The 19,501-nt window shown below is 41.1% G+C and overlaps 2 protein-coding genes across 5 annotated transcripts in view; one reads left to right on the top strand and one right to left on the bottom strand.

Annotated features, from left to right (window-relative positions):
- The window catches only part of grm3 (glutamate receptor, metabotropic 3), a 162,256-nt gene that overhangs the window by 71,393 nt on the left and 71,362 nt on the right, over positions 1-19,501 (bottom strand). For all 3 annotated transcript variants that reach the window (XM_088379075.1, XM_088379076.1, XM_088379077.1), the window contains one exon: positions 19,043-19,182. The gene's annotated coding sequence lies outside the window, so the exon portion shown is untranslated. The remainder of the gene's footprint in view (positions 1-19,042; positions 19,183-19,501) is intronic.
- sema3d (sema domain, immunoglobulin domain (Ig), short basic domain, secreted, (semaphorin) 3D) overlaps positions 1-19,501 on the top strand; it is a 34,368-nt gene that overhangs the window by 10,142 nt on the left and 4,725 nt on the right. For both annotated transcript variants that reach the window (XM_088379085.1, XM_088379084.1), the window contains exons 2-17: positions 2,904-3,148; positions 7,656-7,816; positions 9,487-9,549; positions 9,643-9,759; positions 9,945-10,038; positions 10,710-10,838; positions 11,898-12,034; positions 13,945-14,059; positions 15,138-15,207; positions 15,298-15,442; positions 15,985-16,207; positions 16,470-16,558; positions 16,716-16,757; positions 18,117-18,274; positions 18,917-18,981; positions 19,066-19,205. In XM_088379085.1, the coding sequence (XP_088235211.1) occupies positions 2,941-3,148; positions 7,656-7,816; positions 9,487-9,549; positions 9,643-9,759; positions 9,945-10,038; positions 10,710-10,838; positions 11,898-12,034; positions 13,945-14,059; positions 15,138-15,207; positions 15,298-15,442; positions 15,985-16,207; positions 16,470-16,558; positions 16,716-16,757; positions 18,117-18,274; positions 18,917-18,981; positions 19,066-19,205 (1,956 nt within the window). In that variant the 5' untranslated portion in view covers positions 2,904-2,940. The remainder of the gene's footprint in view (positions 1-2,903; positions 3,149-7,655; positions 7,817-9,486; positions 9,550-9,642; positions 9,760-9,944; positions 10,039-10,709; positions 10,839-11,897; positions 12,035-13,944; positions 14,060-15,137; positions 15,208-15,297; positions 15,443-15,984; positions 16,208-16,469; positions 16,559-16,715; positions 16,758-18,116; positions 18,275-18,916; positions 18,982-19,065; positions 19,206-19,501) is intronic.

Below are 19,501 nucleotides of genomic sequence, written 5' to 3'. Positions count from 1 at the left end.
TGGGATCACAATGCATGGACTGACGGCTGGGCAAAGTCACCTCTCCTTGTTGATGTTATGGTAAACCAGAGTATGTGACCCATAATAACAGAGGTGGGCAATAGTTTCCATGATAAGTTTGATTGACCTTCATAAAGACTCTACTAAGACCAGTCAGAGCCTGTGGATGAGTCAATCTTTGTCCAGGTCTACATCATAAGGCGGCACCACATCAGTGTCTGGCTTTAAATCTGTCAGGGATGTCGTCAGGTTTGTTTACTGTTGCCCCCCTAATCCCATGTGCAGTCTGCTCTGCCAAAGACAACAGGGGGAACTCCAGGCCGAAGTTGCCAGGAAGCACTTGGGTTTGTTTAACTCGCATGGCACAGAGCTGTGTGCTTCTCTACCCCTGCTGTCACTCTTCATCTATTTTATTGACTCTCAAACTGGATAGCCTTTGTCTTTTCCTGCCAAATGACATCAGAGAGCTTTTTGTGCACCTTTATGTGAGAGCTGCCGTCTGCAGTAAAGCTGCTACCCTATTTTGGCGACACTGTTGTTTAAAGAATAAAGTTAGAATTTGTTTGTTGTATTCCCACCGAAGCGACATGACTTTTTAGACCTTTAAACCATGGCGTCACATTTGGGTGGCAAAAGCACAAGCGAACAAACCCTAAATGTCATTTAACTGAGGCAGACTGAAAACAGGAAACTGCTTGAATAATGATTTTAGCCCTCCTCTATTTGGTGCAATAACTTGACTGTGCAGAGTATCAGTCGTAAAGGCCATTTCAACAGACACGCTGATCAGAAATAGATGTGGTAAAAACTCAGAAATGACTTTTAATTTGGTTGACATACATAGAAATGGAACGCCCAGACATTAGAATGAAGGCCAGCTATTTTGTTTTGATAAATTACTCAGACAATCTGCAAGAAACATTTTTACCTACTTGTGTGATAAAATCTTTAGTTCCAAGGCTGTACCTTTTGAATGGGTTACTCCGCCTCCACTGTAGGCAGTCTTGCAATTATCCCTGTAAATCTATTTACGGCATACCCGCAATTGATCCTCCTCACCCACAGGCTGTCCTGGAATCATTTAATTGTTTTCACTTCAGGTCAGTTACTTGTTAATTGCATTCTGAGTGCTGAAAACTTCATTCCGTATGTGCTACCAAAGAGGCTGCTCTTGCGTTTTCAGGCTTCTGATTGGCTAAATAGCACTTGACAGCCTTCAGATGCGCTTTGGACAGAAAATATTCTTTTGGTCCCTAAGTTAAAAACAATTTGAAGTGCAAAGAGGTTCCATGAAAACCTGGCCCTCTCTATCACATTCGGGCAACCACTTTGCTGATGGGCCATCTGTTGGACACAGCTCTGTATCAAGTATGTAACCCCCGTAGGTGTTAACGTGCCTAAACTTGTCATCTAAAATAAACATCAGCTTGTTTATCGGGGTCTTATTCTCTCTGGTTTATTGCTTCAGTGGGCCTGATATCATAGCACTCACTCAGTGTAGGCGACTCAACATTCAAACAGTGCGGTCTGCAGTCAGTTACATGGGAAATAAATAAAAAGGCAATTGGAGTAACGGACACTCTTGCCAAGATCCCATTGCACATTATAATGTTTGTTTACGGGAGTGAATGAATAAATGCCCTCAGAATGTCATCTCCGTTGTAATTAGTTTGAGACAAGAATAGCAAGATTTACAATGGCTCATGGCGGAAGCGGCATGCTTGCTTATAACACTACACATACAAGCGCGACATCACCGCTATTAGTCTGGCTTGACTTTGTTCAGGCAGTCATTGAGAGGCCAATTATGTTACAAAAGATGGGAGGTGGTAAGAAATCAGGGTGATGTAGTGATGAGCAGCTAAGGGGGAGGACAAAGGGGTGCCGGAGCGTTATGAAGCACTTCATTGTTTGTCGGGTTAATTAGTAGCTCAGATTGCTGTGAAATGAGCTGGAACTCAGGTTTGATCAACCCGGCGGGTGCGTAATTAAACTTGGTAATTCAATACATTCAATACACGCAATCTGCAGCTGGAATATATCACTTCCTCCTTGAAGTGGAAAACAATTGCGCTTATAAAGGGTGGCAGTTGGAGAGGTCAATACAGAAATTCACAGAGTAAATTAGAACTAATTATTGAGCACTAATGGTGAATATATCGGTGGAATAACATTTGTGGATAAATGTTTGCACTGGCAAAAAAAACCCAGATGAGTCGAAACTATAAATCAGTGCATAATCATGCCGTCCGTATATTGATCCACGCGGCTACAAAGTATATTGATTACTCACTCATTTTTAGTACATCACTTGATTCAACCATGAGGGCAATATTGAAAGAATAATTATGACATGTGTTGTTATATTTCCATTGTCTCATAATTGTCTTGCTCTTTGGTCGGTCCCCTTTTTCAAAGACGCTCCACAGTTTTTTTTGTTCTTTTCAAACATTTCATTCATCCTCAAATTCAACCTAATGCCCCGGAGGCCTCATTGTGTCCAATACCTGACGTGTCTGCGGACATAAAGGAAGGAACTGACAGCGTCATCAGTGACTACTCTAAACTTTTGCCAAGTATCATCTAGGCAAAGCATGAAATGAGTTAGAAGATGAAGGAGTGCGAGAGTGACAGATAGCAAAGTGTAACTTATTTTGGGGGTTGACCTTTGTTTTGAGCAAACAGATTTAAAGGCAACACAAAAGGCAAGAGCTGAGAGATAGGATGGTCGAGGAGAAAGGGTGACATGCCTGCAGGGCTCCATGGTGAAATCGCTCACTGGTCACAAACACAAGTGTGTGTGTACATATCCTGCACTGGACTTAGAATAGACATCCCCCTCACACACACACACTTATGATTGCTCCTCCCTGGCTTCATCCTATGCTTTGGTCTCTCTCCAGGGCAGCACAGAGGGGGAATCAGACCCATCCACGCGCCATGAAGAAAGGAGGCTCTCGCGATCCAAATCCACATGAAGATGGGGCTCAGCGCTGCATGTCTGGCAGCAATTATGGCACCAAAGACAGCAGGATTAGGGTGCTATCCCATCCAGGAGTCCCATTAGTGGGATTGATGTTCTTGGCCATCCTCCCGCTTGGAGTGAGCATCAAACAAAGTGTCCCTCGAGTCAAACTGAGCCAGAGAGGTAAGAGTCGTGATTTGTGTGATAGTTTCCAGTGTTTATCCTAGGTGGCCACCTTTTACAATCACAGCGTATTATTAGCTTTTCCCCTATTATTAAAAATAATTTATAGTGTGGTTATCTCATTTCTGAGGTTATAAGCGACTACAGATGCTGCATGGCAGAGAAATTAAAATGTGCTTTTTCCTATGGATTAACAGAATGGCGGCCATCTTTTTAAGAAACAGGAGGAATTCAACTTAAGAACTTTTAATGCACAAGTAAAATTGTTAGTTTTAAAGGACTTTTCATTAGAATTCTTGAAGAGTCAAGCTCTTTAATGCCATTCCCAGTTGAACACTAAAACTAAAATCACATTAAACAAGGAAATTACATGTTGGGTATCTAAACCAATCACACAATTCTGTTAGCTTAATCCTAGCACACAACGTGAAATGCCATAGACAGGCCAACAAACGGCAATGACTGTTCCCGGTGGCCAAGTCACAGACACAGAATCACAATGAATTCATCATCAGGCACAAACGGATTAAATTTCATTGACTTGCAATGCATGCCACGTATCCTCACTAGATTCTATATTTAGTTATTACATTATGTAATTTAAAAAGTAAAAGGAGTATATTTCCAACAAAGAAAAGAAATAATCATGCTACCCCCACAACATAGTACAGTCTTGTTAAAAGTTCTTTCAGTGGCTTGTGGCCAAGATACTTGTGTTTCTTTTCTTTTAATTTCTCACCTGGAAAGCAAGAACTGAGAACATATTCTGGAGCAAAATATAGATTCGTCCCACTTGTCACAAAGTTCAATTTCCTGGTCTTGGTTTGGTCCGTTGAGTGACTATCGGCCGTTACCTCTGCTGTGTGCTCCATGGGTATTAGCTTTGAGACACCAGGGTAAAGCCAAATGATGGCTTACCTTTCTATTCATTACAGACTTCAGCAGAAATGCTACTTCAAAGTCTTATCGCTCGTGCTATGTATCACTGACAGAAAGCACACAAATGAATGTCTGTCTTGCTCATAAACCCAAATCCCCTCAGCGACCTGAAAGTAAAGTGAGGCTTACCCAGTGCACTTAGTCATAGGCATCCAAAAGTCTGCATAGCTGCAGATTCATATTTATGTTCTGGCTACCATAAATAAAAGGCAAGTTTCTGTGGGAATTATGATTACGCTCTGTTGTGTTTACTCAGCAAGGTAGTCTTTAAAACTGCAGTAGGTTTGTCTTCTCAAGCCATTGTGATGGAATCTGAATGCTCGTTATTCTGTATTTTGGCATCACTTGTTTCTGTTTTCCACGTGCTCAGCAGTTTTTGTGCTCAGGGGAATACCCTTTTAGCCCTCGGAGTGTGTGACAGTGGATAAAACTTCCTTGTTTGGTTATCTTGGTCAGACAGTGACCACAACTTTGTTTCATCACCGCACATTCTTCAAACACCACATTGGAACTAACCATCCATGAAAACTCAGCTTGAGTGAGGGAAGTTGATCAAAGCAGTAAATTATTCAGGGGTCAAAAACATCCTCAAATGACAGCGGGGTCACGATTGCCCTTTTCCTGTCAGCCAGCTTTATAATAATCAACATTTTCAGTTATTTGCAGATGCACCTTGCTCACTAAACTAGCTGCCTTCCCAATTTGCCTCAAAATTCTGAATCTGACTCAAAGTTCTGAATCTGACTCTTGGCTCTACCGTTCCTTGTAGTTTGCATGTTCTCGCCTGGTTTCAGTGAATACCCCAAATTGTTCATAGTTGTGAATGTGAGTGTAAATGGTTGGTTATCCATATGAGCCCTGCAATGGGCTTGGGACCAGTCCAGGGCATAATCCGCCTCTCAGCCAAAGTCATCTGTGGTCAGCTCCATCTCACCCTCGACTCTAATGAAGTGCTGTTGAAAACAAATGGATGGATGGATGACTTTACTAGTACTTCGAGATTGACTATCAAATGTTTTTGGACTCATGTACAAATTCCACAGCAGAAACCAAAATGAGGAAACCATGTTTCGTATCTTAAACGCTGAGTCCTCATTTCAGTTAGCCCTTAAACCAGAGCAAGAGTCAATAGGATGATGTTACACACTGGGACAATGTTGATGGGATTTAAATAATATGCTTAGTGAAAATGCTCGGTTGGCTGACTTCAGTCGAAACAGCCGATGGGTGCACGAGGAGCGTTTGGTTTATCCGGACTGTCTAAGCCAATTTGCCGGTGTGTTACAGGTTTGGTGTGTGTGTGTGTGTGCATGTGTGTGAATGCTTAGCAAGAGGATCCAAATCAAGAGCTGCTGACTCTGACTGTGCTCTCCTCTTTGGGGAAAGGTGAGAGGCATGGTGCTAAAAAATATCGGCTAAGCAGGCTGATTTAAAAGGACTCACTGTGCTGCATGTTTACAGAACAGATTAGTGTCCGCCGATGGGGCGAGCTGGCCTAATCTCCCTCTTTTGCCGTGAGTGTGAGGTGTGTGGACGGTGAAAGATATGAACAAGTAGGGGTGCTTTCTTGTATGGGTCGTTGTGTGTGCGAGGGCTTATGCACTGGAGGAGGTATTAAGAGGGATTGTGAGGAGTGGATGAGATGGAGAAGTTCAAATATTGAAGGTTGGTAACCTCTTCAATCCTTCACACCGAGGGGGTAATCACAGTGTCAATCCTTTCAGAATGACTCCCACAGGACTCCCCACACAGTGAGCTAAAGTTTATCCGAGGCACGGTGCTGCACTGATGCACTGGAAGACAAGCTTTTTCCATCAAGGACACGCCGCACTGAGAGTATAGTCAGCAGTCATCTCCATGGTAACCTTAATAAATTCTGTCATGAAGCTGCATTCCATTTGCTGCTCATCATCATCTCGCCCTTGATCCATTTTATTAGTGGTTTCTTGAACAGATTGTCTGTAATACCCTTCAGGGATGTCTCAAGAATGGAACATAACTGATTTTGAAAGAAATATTTTTTAAGCAGGGTATGCACGTATTCATTTACATCCAAACTGCCAGAAAACAAAAATAACGAGTAGGAGAATAGAAACGGAATAAGCTAGAGTAACTCTTAGCGTATCGGATAACGACATTGTGCTTGCAAACAATTTTCTCACGAGTCATTTCCATTATGCCGATTAACTTGTGAAATAGGCGATATTAACTCTAAAAACAACCAGTTGCTCCTTTGTTCTTCAACAGTGCCATCTTCAGAGTCTCTAACTCAAGCCAGCTCGGTATTGCAAACATCCAAGGATTTGCCACCTGTTTTCCAACTGTTTTCCGAGAAGATCAGTGAAAACTATTAACATACCCCATACGAAGGGAAACACATTCAGGACAATCTTTTAGAGACATCTGGTAACAGTCCTTTCCTGACTTGGAAGTCAGGGAGAAAAAGTTGCCCTGATTGTCAGTACGTGTGCACTTAGCTTCAGCTAGTTTGAAAGTTCAATAAGTAGCTACATTGTACATATTCATAATCACTATTTTACCGGTGCATATAGAAAGTCACCAATTTACAGTCTCATTTCCTGGATTTGTTCAAACTTTATCGAATTATTTCCAATTGTGAAAACTAGAAATTACTTCTTGTTATAGGGGAATGAAAGCAAAGCTGTTTCAGGATGGAGCCTAGACTGTTAATTGTTCAACAGAGAACTGTAACTAAGATGCAACAATGGGAATGGAATGCGGAATAGCATAAAACCTTGCCTTTTCTCAAAGGTATGATTGATGTCTTAGTAATAGAGTGAATGGCTGCGTTCCAAGAAGAAAGAACGGAAAATGCTGAAGGTTCTCCATTGTTTCCTTCTGTTTTTATTTTTAAACATGTCACAATCCTATTTGCCAATATCACGCTAGAAGTGTTTACATTGTTATTGACACAATCCAGTTTATGGTTTACTCTATACAGGCAAATATACCGCTCTAAAATAATTTAACTGTATCGCTTGGCATCAACATACTAATTTGTCACTTCTTCCTTTCACGGCTCATGAGCGCAAGATGTTGATGGCCAATGAATGATAGACACAAGATGGTTAAGATAGCCTAAGTTGTTTTAGACTCTTATCAGTTTACAGTACTTGAGATGACGCATTTGTTTTTCTTCGCTCGATCTGCACGGTGGGAATGTAAATCCTTGACTTGAGAGATGGCTTCAGGGTCAATGAACAGGCTGTGAAAATACCCTGATGCAAATATCCATAAACATACCCACAGAGGTAGTAGACTCTTTGCTATTGTATCTTTTTTGTAGTTTTTTTTCCCGATCCGGTTTCTCAGTGAAGGTGTTGAACCACAGAGGATTAGACCATTTCACTTCAAGCCAAGACACGTTTCTCTCGACAAGAGGAAATCCAGTGCTTGTTTTAGGGATTTTGCTCCGTTCAGAAAGAATCCAAGTAATATCCTGCTGAAATATTTACGTAGAGACTTTGTGTACACATTTTTCATTTTTACCGCATGACCTTGAACGAATCTGCCACTCGTCTGTGTTTTTGCCATTTATCTCGAGCAGAGCTGCTGCAAGCAAACAGTGTTTCACTGTTTTTGGGACCCTCCGATGGCCTCCTGTCACACTCCCTGCTGTTGGATGAGGAGAGGGGTCGTCTTCTGCTGGGAGCCAGGGATCACATCTACCTGCTTGACCCTGACAACCTAGCCAAAGGTCCCAGAAAGGTACACAATGGCAGGAGAATGTGAATATGGATGAGAAGCCAAATTTGATTCAAGCATTAGAGCTATGCAGGCCATTTGGAAGGTTGACAGTTTGTTTAGGCCGACGCATAAGCGTTTAGAGCAGCTGTAAGAACTCCTACTTCCACTTAACGAAGGGCCATCCATCTATTTTCTATAACACATCTTTATTAAGGTCGGGGGTAAAATGGAATATATCCCAGCTGACTCTGGGTGAAACACCCTGATCTGGACACCCGTAAATCTTAAATAGACAGTCACAGTTATGGGCACCTATTTACTGTCTCCAATGCTTTTTAGAGACAACTTTGGTGGCCACACATGCACAAGTAGATGAATACCTGTATCATCTATCCTTGCTAAAATGTGACCATTTAAGGGCCATCTGGAACCCTGATACGGTAATCTTCCCAATCCTCTGACCTGCAAACTCTCCCCTTGGGTCACTGTCAGAGTCTTCATACCATCTGCTTACAACAAGCATGCATGGTTAAGCACAGCCAGTGATCGTATCATGTCCTAACATTTAAAATGGAACATGCAATTACATTTGGATTGATTGATTCCTGCTTTCTGTTCCAATGTATACAGTATGCGGCTACACTGAAATGCACTCAGTATTGTTTCAATAGCTGACTGAAAGCAGCTGTCAGCTTTGGGTTATTATACGTAAACACAAAATCACATACGTTCAATAAATACCCATTTGACACACACTTCAACAAAAACACACGCTTGCATTCTCCATATGTTTGAGTGTTAATGCCGCCCTGGTTGACCTGCAGGTGGAGCGGCCGTGTGTTTATTTGATCCTTATCTGGTTGTTTTAACTCTCCGTGCTGCTCTTTGAGTGTTGCCTCTTTGGTTACTGATACTGATGCTGGGAAGATTAGCACCGCACGGAACATATTCGGGCCCTTTAGGGACCACTTTGCGAACAATTTTGGGTCTTTCTGTAATTAGAGACTTACCAAAAAGATGTTAGAGAACATTGCGAGCATTCCAGGTGTTTTGACCTTCTTTTTGAAAGGTATGTTGTTCTCAAGTTATTATAAGGTCCTCATGTGATGTAGTAAAACAAGCTTATCGATCTTCATTCCCATTAAGTCCTTTCATGGGTTTACAACATTTTTCTGTATGAATTCCTCGCCGGCATTTTGACTCATGAGATGTTTTAACATTGAAGGCGGTATGTTTGCATGCCTATACGAGCCCGATGAAAACGTTTGGCGATAGCTCCCCTTGGTAGGCTTTAGGGGGAGGCAACACGCTAAGCACATAAGCCTGTTATAACACATGTGTGAACACGGCGAGGTGCACTGAAGGGAAAGCGTGTGTTGTGCGACGTCTGATTTACTGCAACCGCACATGGAGGTGATAGTTACCACGCTACAGTAAAAATGCCAAATTCCACAAATGTTGTGCCACAACAGGAGGGAGAATGTCATCTTTTATTATGTCAAGATTTATCCAGTGATAAACCAGTTACGATCTACAAACATTGTTTTTCTTTTTAAAAGGCATGAAATAAGGTTGAAATATGAACTGAACCACCGAGCAATTGCTCGTAATTTGAAAAACCCCTAAATCGGTTCACTTGTGAATTGAAGTCTGACTGTAAATGCTAAAATAACTTTGCTGTCTCTCACTAGATTCACTGGCCTGCACCTCGCGATCGAGTGGAAGTATGCAAACTGGCAGGAAAAAATTTGAATGTAAGTCACTTAGTTTTCGCAATATCGCATTGGTCTGTGGGAATATTTCCAAACATTTGCCTTGTTCCGTCTTTTTCTCCCTGGTAATGGCAGGAGTGCGCCAACTTTGTGAGGGTGCTTCACAACTACAACCTGACACATGTCTACGTCTGTGGGACAGGAGCCTTCAATCCCATCTGTGCTTTCATTGAAATCGCTGGCTCAAGACAGGTAAGAGGACTGCAGGGAATCTTGGAGGATAGAGTTCTACCTCCAAAAGACTGAAGAATCTCATCTCAAATTTGGCACATCTTGCTCAGTTGCGCTGCCCATCACAAAAATATATGTTTTTTACAGAGAAATTAAAACAGGCAAACAAGCTACCAAACCGATATTTCCAACCTTTTTGTTGACAGGATGGAGTGTTTCGTCTACTGCCTGCTACAGTGGAGTCTGGCAGATTGAAATGTCCTTTTGATCCAATGCAAACTTTCACCTCAGTCCTCACAGGTATGATGAGCCGGGGTTGCAAAGTGAATGGTAAATTTCAAGAAGGCTTTAGTTAGATTTCTACTGGGATTTAAAATAAGGACGTAGAGAGGTTTTCCGAATTGGAAACTTTCCATGGGAATTATCGGAGTGGAAATCAAGGTATCACTGCAATTTCATGGAATCTGATTGTTTCTGTCTGTATTATACTGAAATATATGTACGTATATTTTATATTAAAAGCCTACCTTCAATTTTGTAAATTCCTGGTTTGTTATCATAAATTACTGTTAAATTCCATGTAAAGTTTAAAACTTTGACTCTTCCCCTAATTTTGCGACTCTAATTTGTCCATCATCTCCTGTGCTCTAGAACACGGGTGTCAAACTAAAGGTTCGCGGGCCAGGTCTGGCTCGCCATATCATTTCATATGGCCCGTGAAATCAAATCATGTCAACTTCCATGATCCTAAATCCTTAACAAAATTTCAAATTTGCATGTGATTAAATTAAGATTTTGCAATTTTTTTTGTTACCCAGTAATTTGAACAATATGTATCAGTAATTTTTACAGTAATTTGAACAAAAAGTTAAAAAAATCATCTCCGGTAAAAATGAGTCTGACACCCCTGCTCCAGAATGTTAATGTTCTTTGAAAGATCTCAGTTTGAACTTTTTCTGTATTCAATCTAGACCAGTATCTGTACGCGGGCACCGCCTCGGACTTTTTGGGCAAAGACACGACGTTCACACGCTCACTCGGCCCGCCACCTGACCAGCACTACATCCGCACCGACATCTCTGAGGACTACTGGATCAATGGTACACACACATTCCATTGCAAACATATTGCGTTTCTCTCCCCAAAATATCTCACACAAAGAGCCTCTCTGTGCCTGCAGAACAGTTATTGGCATTCCAGTGCAGAGGACAGAGCTCGCTTATTCATGTAGTGTGACTTTTTTTTTTTTTTTTTTTTACATGAACCCCATAGCTGAGCATGGCTGCCACACCTAGTGAGGAATTTACAGTTTGCAACAAAGTTCACGCTGTTAACCACATACAAACATGTCATGTGCTGACCTGTTCTCACGGTATCCAACCATTTTCTATACCTCATTAGGGTCCTGGGTGAGCTGGAGCCTATCCAAGTAGACCTAGGAGTACAACCTGGACCAGTTGAAAAATTGTAAAATGGAAAAATCAGTTGTTTGCCACTTGACAGTGGCACCTACATTCTCATTAGTCGTCTCCACGCACAGCGATTACTTATTTATCTTTTGTGGCGCATAGGTTTCCACTTTCAAGTGTGTTCCAGATTGATGACTTATTCTGCATCAGCATTTGTCACCCGTATCAAAATCCTTGCACATGGCCTCCACATATTACAACCTCTGAATTGGTTGAAGCTTCTCTGGTTCCCGCTCTGTCTGTCTGGAATAGACCAGTATACATTGAAGTGTGGTGACAGGAATGAAGGGAGCTCATCTTCCGGTGATGACTTTCTTTCCTCACGTGCCAGCGGAATATCTTTTAATCACAGAACTAACAATAACCTTCTGTTGTAGAACGCATTAACAGCCATACGTTAAGTCGTTCCAGTTGGGGAGTCACTCCAACATTGTTGGCTCAGCTTGCAGCGGTTGAGCTAATGTTGACGTAACGTCACTCCGACACTGAACTTGCCTCACCCAACGCGGGACACGACATTGCGTCATGGTGGTCCGTAGTTGTCCATCCAAGCGAGACTCATTTTTATGTCATTTATCTTACAGATCCATCAGTCACTACTATTCATCTAACCATTTTTATTTCTGTGAAAACTATTATTTACTGCACATTATCCAGAATAATACGTTTTTCTTCTTTTGGTGTCTCTAGAGGCCAAGTTCATATCGGCACACCCCATCGCGGACACCTACAATCCGGACGACGACAAAATCTACTTTTTCTTCCGGGAGGTGTCGTGGGAAGGCAACGACAAGAGCGTCCTGTCCCGCGTGGCTCGCATTTGCAAGGTGAGTGAGACTGGATGAGACGGGGGGGGGGGGGGGGGGGGGGGTGCATAGATGAGGAAAGAAAAATCGCCTCACACATGGAGGGAAGGAGCCATACCTCCTGGTGTCATCTGATAGGATAAAGATCTCTGTGTCATCCACTTTAGATGGGCTTTATCTCCCATACAAGGAGGCCTTTTCTCCAGACGGTCTTGTTTTGCAGTCCTATGAAAGAGAGACTTGCTGCCGCTGTCAGAGGCAGTAAATCATGTTTTAACCCCGCTTGTGCTATGCAGGCACTCACAAAAGCAAACAGGGAGCAGTGACTGCAATCCTCCAACTGACTACTGTACTTTTGCTAATTGTTGATTGAGACATTTTCCGAATGTTGTGTTACTCTGGTGCCTTGACTTATTTTATGAGACGTAGCTTTGGTCATTTTTTTTTGCTTTGTGTTGCGACACAAAATGGGTTCTTCACAAACATGGGCTCACCATCAGTTGTGAAAATATAGATCAATGTTGTCTAGTGCTGATATTTTCCATTTCTCAGTGCCAGCATTTTGCCAAATGTTGTTTTTTAAACTATGGGTCCTAAGAAAGTGAGTGCTGAGAAGAAGAAGCGGATCATTCAATTAAAGCTTGTCATCGTAGAAAAAAAATGGAGGTGTGTGCAGTCCACACAGTGAAGCAGTACGAGTATAGTACTTCTATGATATGTATTACCGGTGCAGATCAGTTCTTTAATACCAGCCAAGGGCATTAAAATAATTTCCAAGCTGAAGATGGAGAATCTGTTTGAAGTGAGGAGAGCATGGAGAAAAATGTTCAATACAAAAGAAATGTATTAATTGTATTTCCTCACGTCATCATTAGTGTATGTTTTTAGAGTCAAAGTATCATCGTATTAGTTTTCATAGAAAGGAAATTTTTCTTAAAGCATGTTACCACCTGTTTACATTATTGCCACAAAAGAAAGTGTCCAACATACGAGAGAGAGATTTAGAACGAGTAAAAGTTAAGAAACTAAAGTTTATTATTCTTAATTTGTTTTAACTGCCTTTGTTTTTGAAATGTCTTGTTTTTCAAGTTTAGTTGAGTTGAAAGTCTTTTAGGGAAACAATTCTTGAGACGTTTTTGTTTTGAGGTTAGGGTTGTTGGACAATGAATTGAAGAATATTGGTTGATGAGTGATGCATGACCATACTAGCACAACTCTCAGGCTTTCTTACTATTTTCTTATAGTTTTCTGGAACATTTCAACCGATGATAACTGAATGCTAATTGTCCGACATCCCCATGTAAGTCATCAATTTCTTTACTGCAGGGGGATTACATTTTGACGGTTTAACTTTGCTTCCTATTAAACAGATGGTTTACAGCAACGTTGACTTAGGATGGGGAGTCCAGACAGATTCACAACTGATAACATTCATTTAAAACCTTGGCTGTGTGCTGGACCTGGGCCAAATGAGAGCAGCCACCAAGCGCTTGGCGCTCAAGATTCGATCGCTACATTTTTGTGGAGAGAGATTACGGTGTATTTATGACTTGAGATAAAGCTGTGAAACAGAAGAGAAGGAGGTTTGTCTGGGTTACAGTCGGTGTCCGCGCTGAAACTGAAAGCCACAAAACAAACGCATGACACATGCTTTTATTTTGTGGAAGGGCATTCGTGGCCAATCTAAGTTATATTATCAATCAGGAAATATGCTTGTTATTTTTTATTTGGTCTAACAATATGTACACAGCACTTATTTGTTCCAGCCTCATCTCCTGGACGTTATTAAAAGAACAAGAATGTAATGGTAGTAGCTGCACAACAAACACAGCATTCGGGTCATTTAATTAGCGTGTAAAAAGTCTGCACTCAAGTTTGTCCAGCTGTCTTACTGTGCTTTTGTTGTAGTGATGACAGTGCTTGTGTTTTAGAATGACGTGGGTGGCCTAAGAAGTCTGACCAACAAATGGACCACCTTCCTCAAAGCCAGACTTGTGTGCTCCATACCTGGACCCGATGGCGTGGACACGCACTTTGATGAGCTACGTATGTCCCTGAGATTCTTTTTTTTTTCGTTGTGATGATTATCTAGCTATCCAAAATAGATGCTTCAAACCAAAACTGCCCTTTTCCGATTCAAATTTGGTCGTTAAGAGGTCATCAAAGCTCAACTTTGAAATGGTCAGTTTTAAGGAAACATGTTCTGGACTCGGATGTGCAGATTTGCTAAAATTGGGTTTTTGGTATGTTCACAGCCCGCTGAAAGAAATCTAATTTTAGGAGTAAGCTAAGATGAATATGCTGTCAAACTCCCTTTTCCCTGGTGAATTCTCAAAATGAAACAAACCTTGATTTCATGTACAGATAGCCAAAGCAAAAAATTAAATATTTGTAGCAATCTGTTGAGCTCCTCTGATTGTGACTCTTTGGAATGAATTTCTCCAAAATGTCTGCTTGAAACCAAAATGGCCAACTTTTGTTTTTTATAAATACTTTTGTGAGAGACATCTCCACCAAAGTTTGTGTGAATTATTTAAATTAATGTCGAGGCTGATTCTTTTTTTCTTTCACAATCTTTATGAATATTATGAATATATGTAGTGGGCAAGTGCTTTAAGGACCTTCAGGGTAGTTTTTGGGAATGCTGAAGTTTCTTAAAAAGGCAAATCAAAGCCAAGAGAGTCCTATTTTATTTTTCTACATTAGGTTCCCATGAAAGAAGTCAATTTCTGTATCGCTTATGCTAAAAATGCTAAAGGAATCCTGATTTCTAGAGTTGCGCATCCCTTTTTTCACCCCGTTAGTGACTCTTTGAAATGTCATGAAAACATTTCAAACGTGCAAATCCTTTGCAGCTCTTAATTCATCGAAATCCCATTTGCATTCCTCTGAGAGGAATAAAAGCAGTGCAAATTGCATTGAGGCTGACTATTCAATAAAATTGAATATAGTGCCTCAGTGGGAAAAGGTGCTATAATATCACACAGTTATGAAAGGTGTAAATTTCAGAGAGCCGCTTGTCTTAAATACAAATAAGACCACGGTACTAAAAAGTAAATACTGTAACTATTAATCTTTGCTGGGTGAATTTACACTACATTAACACTGTGTGTCTTTCTTTTAGAGGACATTTTTATGCTTCCTACGAGGGATCCAAAGAACCCAACTGTGTATGGGGTCTTCACCACCTCCAGGTATGTTTGTTCGTCATCCACGGCACCTGCAATCTCCTTGATTATTATTAATTTTGTAACTCGGATGTCTTGTTGTGATCCGACCCTCAGCTCCATCTTTCGGGGCTCGGCCGTGTGCGTGTACAGCATGGCGGGCATAAGGGCTGCGTTCAACGGGCCCTACGCTCACAAGGAGGGACCAGACCACCGCTGGGTTGAGTACGAGGGAAGGATACCGTATCCACGTCCTGGAACGGTGAGTATGTCAATTTGGGTGTTATGTTGCTTGTACTAATGAACACACAATAAATAATTTTTCTGAAATGTATCACTATAAACAGAAAAACTAGACAGACTTGCCTCGCCATGGTTATTTAGTTTTTGTTAATAAACTAGCAGTTGATACTTATCTTTAATAAAATATATTTTATGTTCTTATTGACTTGCGCGTAATTTGCAATAACATAACTTTTATTTGACACTTTGACTCATTGGTTGAACTTCCTTTTATTTCATTACAATCCTGCGCTAAATGTTTATTTTTATATTCATTACATTCAGTACACGGTAGTCCCTGCAGCGAACATTATGAAAACTCCAATAAGATATTATATTTCTATAATTGTATTACATATAATATGCTTGGCATTTTTAGCTTGCTATTCTTCGTATGGCCACTAGAGAGAGACAAACGCCCAAAAACTTTTTTCTTTTCTTTACATAAGTACTTGCTGTACTTGTACTGCAGAGCGTGACTGCATCCAATTGTCTATCTTTGCATTGTATATTATTTTGTAGTGTCCCAGTAAAACATATGACCCTCGGATCAAGACCACCAAAGATTTCCCTGATGATGTGCTCAGCTTCATCCGTTACCACCCGCTCATGTTCCGTTCCGTCTACCCACTGAGCGGCCGGCCCGTGTTCACACGCGTCCGAGTGGACTACAGCCTCACCCAGATTGTGGTGGACAGAGTTTTAGCCGAGGACGGCCCATATGAGGTTCTCTTCTTAGGGACAGGTGAGTGTGGCACCGGTGTCTGTTACAAATACTGACCACTAGGAGGGAGTGCAACATCAGGAGAACATCAGCAGTTTTTTTTTTAAGAGTGCTTAAAACAAATGGATTTCATGTTTTAGTGCAAAAAACATTGGCTACATTACAAAAAACGATGGAATTTGTAAGGGTTTTGAACAAAATTCTTTCAAGTGATTGAAATTTCTTTCACAACCAAAGTGTACATTAGTGTTTTTTACTTTGATTGTCTGTCTGTCTCTCACAGATGTTGGCACAGTTGTGAAGGTGGTGAGCATCACCAGAGACAAGTGGTCTACAGAGGAAGTGGTGCTTGAAGAGCTTCAAGTTTTCCAGGTTGGACGCAAGAGAAACGCACGCATGCACGCACGGACACACGCACACACAAAGTGATTTTGTAAATCACTACAATGCCTGGTGTGCTGCGACAAACTATGAAACATAATACTTTTCTTTAGAAAAATGAATGTTGATTACATTACTTTGTTTACAGGTTCCCACTCCAATTCTCAGTCTGGAGATTTCTTCAAAGCAGGTTAGACCTCATTCACTGTTTTGCTGCTATCGGGGAGAAATCGTAATAGAGAGTTCGTGGGGGGTAGAGCTTCATGTCACTCCTATACTTACTTCACAACACATCTGATCAATCATCTCAATGGACAACACAACAACAAGCTAAGAGACAGGGGGGAAAAAAGTGGAGTACTATACACATCTCAACAATTGGGCTCATTCATATGGTGGAAAAGAAATTTATCAGGAACTTGTGCTTCCAAGCCGCAAATATTTTAGCCGAGGTCACTTGTGTTACTCTTGGAGATGCTCAAGCCGTACAATGTGATGTTAAATTGTTCAACATTTAAAACATAAATATATTAACGTTTTCCGGGAATCGGTTTTCATACAAGCTAAGGGGAAAAACCTATTGTAGTAAAAATTGGTTTAAAAAAATCATGCTGTGATCAGTTCTTATGCTCATATGCAATTGGAAACGTTAAAATGTTAAATGGTTTTGTGTGTTTCAAGTGTTTACACAAATCTTCAATAAGGATTCAATTAAAATAGATTACGCCTACAAATCGGTCCTAAATCGAAGTTTAAAAAAACAACACTTCTTCAAGAATATCTGCAAATGGCTTTGACTTCAGAGTTGAATACAATTGAACCATACACAAACGGTGATTCTTTCACATCCCACTCGGATGTAAAATAAAAGGTCAAGTCACAGTTTTTAAATGTTTTCAGTAAAAAAAGCCAAAGCAAGAACTTAATAGGGAGCTGAGGGTCAAAGGCTGTTGTGGTTCATGTTTCTTGTCAGCATACTTGTGGCATTCCCATTTTTCATCAGCAGTTGCTTTGCGGGTGCAAAACAAGTTGCTTTATTTGTTTTTTTATGCCCCCTGACCGACTTAGTTCTGTTTAATCTCGACTGTAAAAACCTCGCTCTTCATCATGCTCATTCTACTTCCTCCCGTCTCTCTGTGAGTTTCGAGCTCTCTCGGCCGCCTCGCGCCTCATTATCTCAAAGGTCAGGGATGTCACGAGACACTTCAACCCTAATCAAAGATGCCATTAATCTCTCAATGCATTTTGACCTGCACGTGTCTGGGCGGTTGGGGGTTTGGTGGGGGTTCCTTGAGGAATCTGCTTACCTTTGGACAAGTTTGAGCAGATACCACACAATTTAAACGATACAATAACTTCGCAGTGTTCAGTTCAGACTCTAAAGTGTCACCGAAGTGTAATACTAACGACTGCAGTCTTTTAACTGGGGGAATCCATGAATTATCAACATAAGATTTCATTCCAAAAAAACCACAAACTACTAAACTGTATGACAAGAAAGCAGTGGTAGTCAATTTTCTGGCTTCTGTATGTTGTGCTCGGCTTTTAGCAACAGCTGTACGTTGGCTCCAGCGAGGGTCTAGCCCAACTGTCGCTAAGCAGATGTCACCTCTACGGCCAAGCCTGCGCCGAGTGCTGCCTGGCCCGAGACCCCTACTGTGCCTGGGATGGGCACACCTGCTCCAGATATGTCCCAGCAGCCAAGAGGTGAATACTCAATATGGTAATATTTGTCCTCATTACTGGGCTGGTTACCAGTCAATGGTAGGGTGCATATTCAAAGGATAGTTGTAGCAATGAAAAAATAATCTCCCGATATTTCACAAACCAAAGTTAGCAAGTATAGAATTGAGTGGTTACAGTGGGATTTTTTTGTGAATTTGTGTGTGTTAATGGTTGTGAATTAAGTGATTATTTTTTTGCCTATGCTTGGTCTAAAAATGGAACAGACTACCACATTTTTTCTTCAAGCCAGAAAGGTGCCATTTAAATTAAATTTGTTTTGTGCCATGTTTTTTTCCACAAATTCTTTGAGTTAATCTTCTACCAAGAAAGGTGCCATTTAAATTAAATGTATTTTGTGCCATGTCTTTGATTCACTTTTGTACTACAAAACTAAGCAACTCAATGAACATCTGCCGAGAATGATGATTCCATAATTTTTGCCAGGGGTTAAAAGCAGGGAACAGTTTTGACTAAACGAAAAGTGTTTTTTCTGCCGTCCTGTGACCTCTATAGAGAATTACAAACAAATAGCTTAAATCTCAGGTTACTCAATTTATCCTCACTCAAAGATTCCACCATAGATTTATTTAGATTAGTTTTTTTGAAAGATATTTTTTCCCCTAGGAGAGCCAGAAGACAAGACATCAAACATGGAGACCCCGCCAGTCAGTGTTGGGACACAGAGGACAGTACGTTGACAAGTCAAAGTGGCATTTCTTCACTTCGGTTTTGTATTAGAACACAACATACCTTCATATTGCATTTTCTTTCAGGTTTTGGCGTGGGACGTGTGGAGGAGCGAGTTCTCTTTGGTGTGCAGAGCAACTCGACGTTCCTCGAGTGCATCCCCAAATCTCAACAGGCTCAGATCGGCTGGTTCGTTCGCAGGGCTGGATCGGAACACAGGGAGCAGGTAAGTCTCAAATTCAACTTTTCTAACTAGCCTATCACGGAGCTTTGCAATTTACAGCACGGAAGTTCACAGAATTAATAAACGCTTCAAAGCATCCAAAAACGTTAAATCTCAATTTAGTTGAAGTCTTATATCTGACTTATTGGAGGTCAGAGTCGTGAATGCCAACACAAATCACATTAGAGCAGATCCTACAGGAAGATGAAAGGAGCACTTAGTCTCAGGACACCAATCACTTCTCAAACAGATGAACAGCCAACTCCCAGTAGGCCGCTGCATCGTAAAAAGTAATAAAG

The sequence above is a fragment of the Syngnathus floridae genome, chromosome 6, assembly GCF_059516105.1.
Source record: "Syngnathus floridae isolate MCC-2025c chromosome 6, RoL_Sflo_1.0, whole genome shotgun sequence".
NCBI classification, from domain to species: domain Eukaryota; kingdom Metazoa; phylum Chordata; class Actinopteri; order Syngnathiformes; family Syngnathidae; genus Syngnathus; species Syngnathus floridae.
Note: the sequence above shows the minus strand (reverse complement) of the source record. Positions and strands in the feature narration are given on the sequence as shown.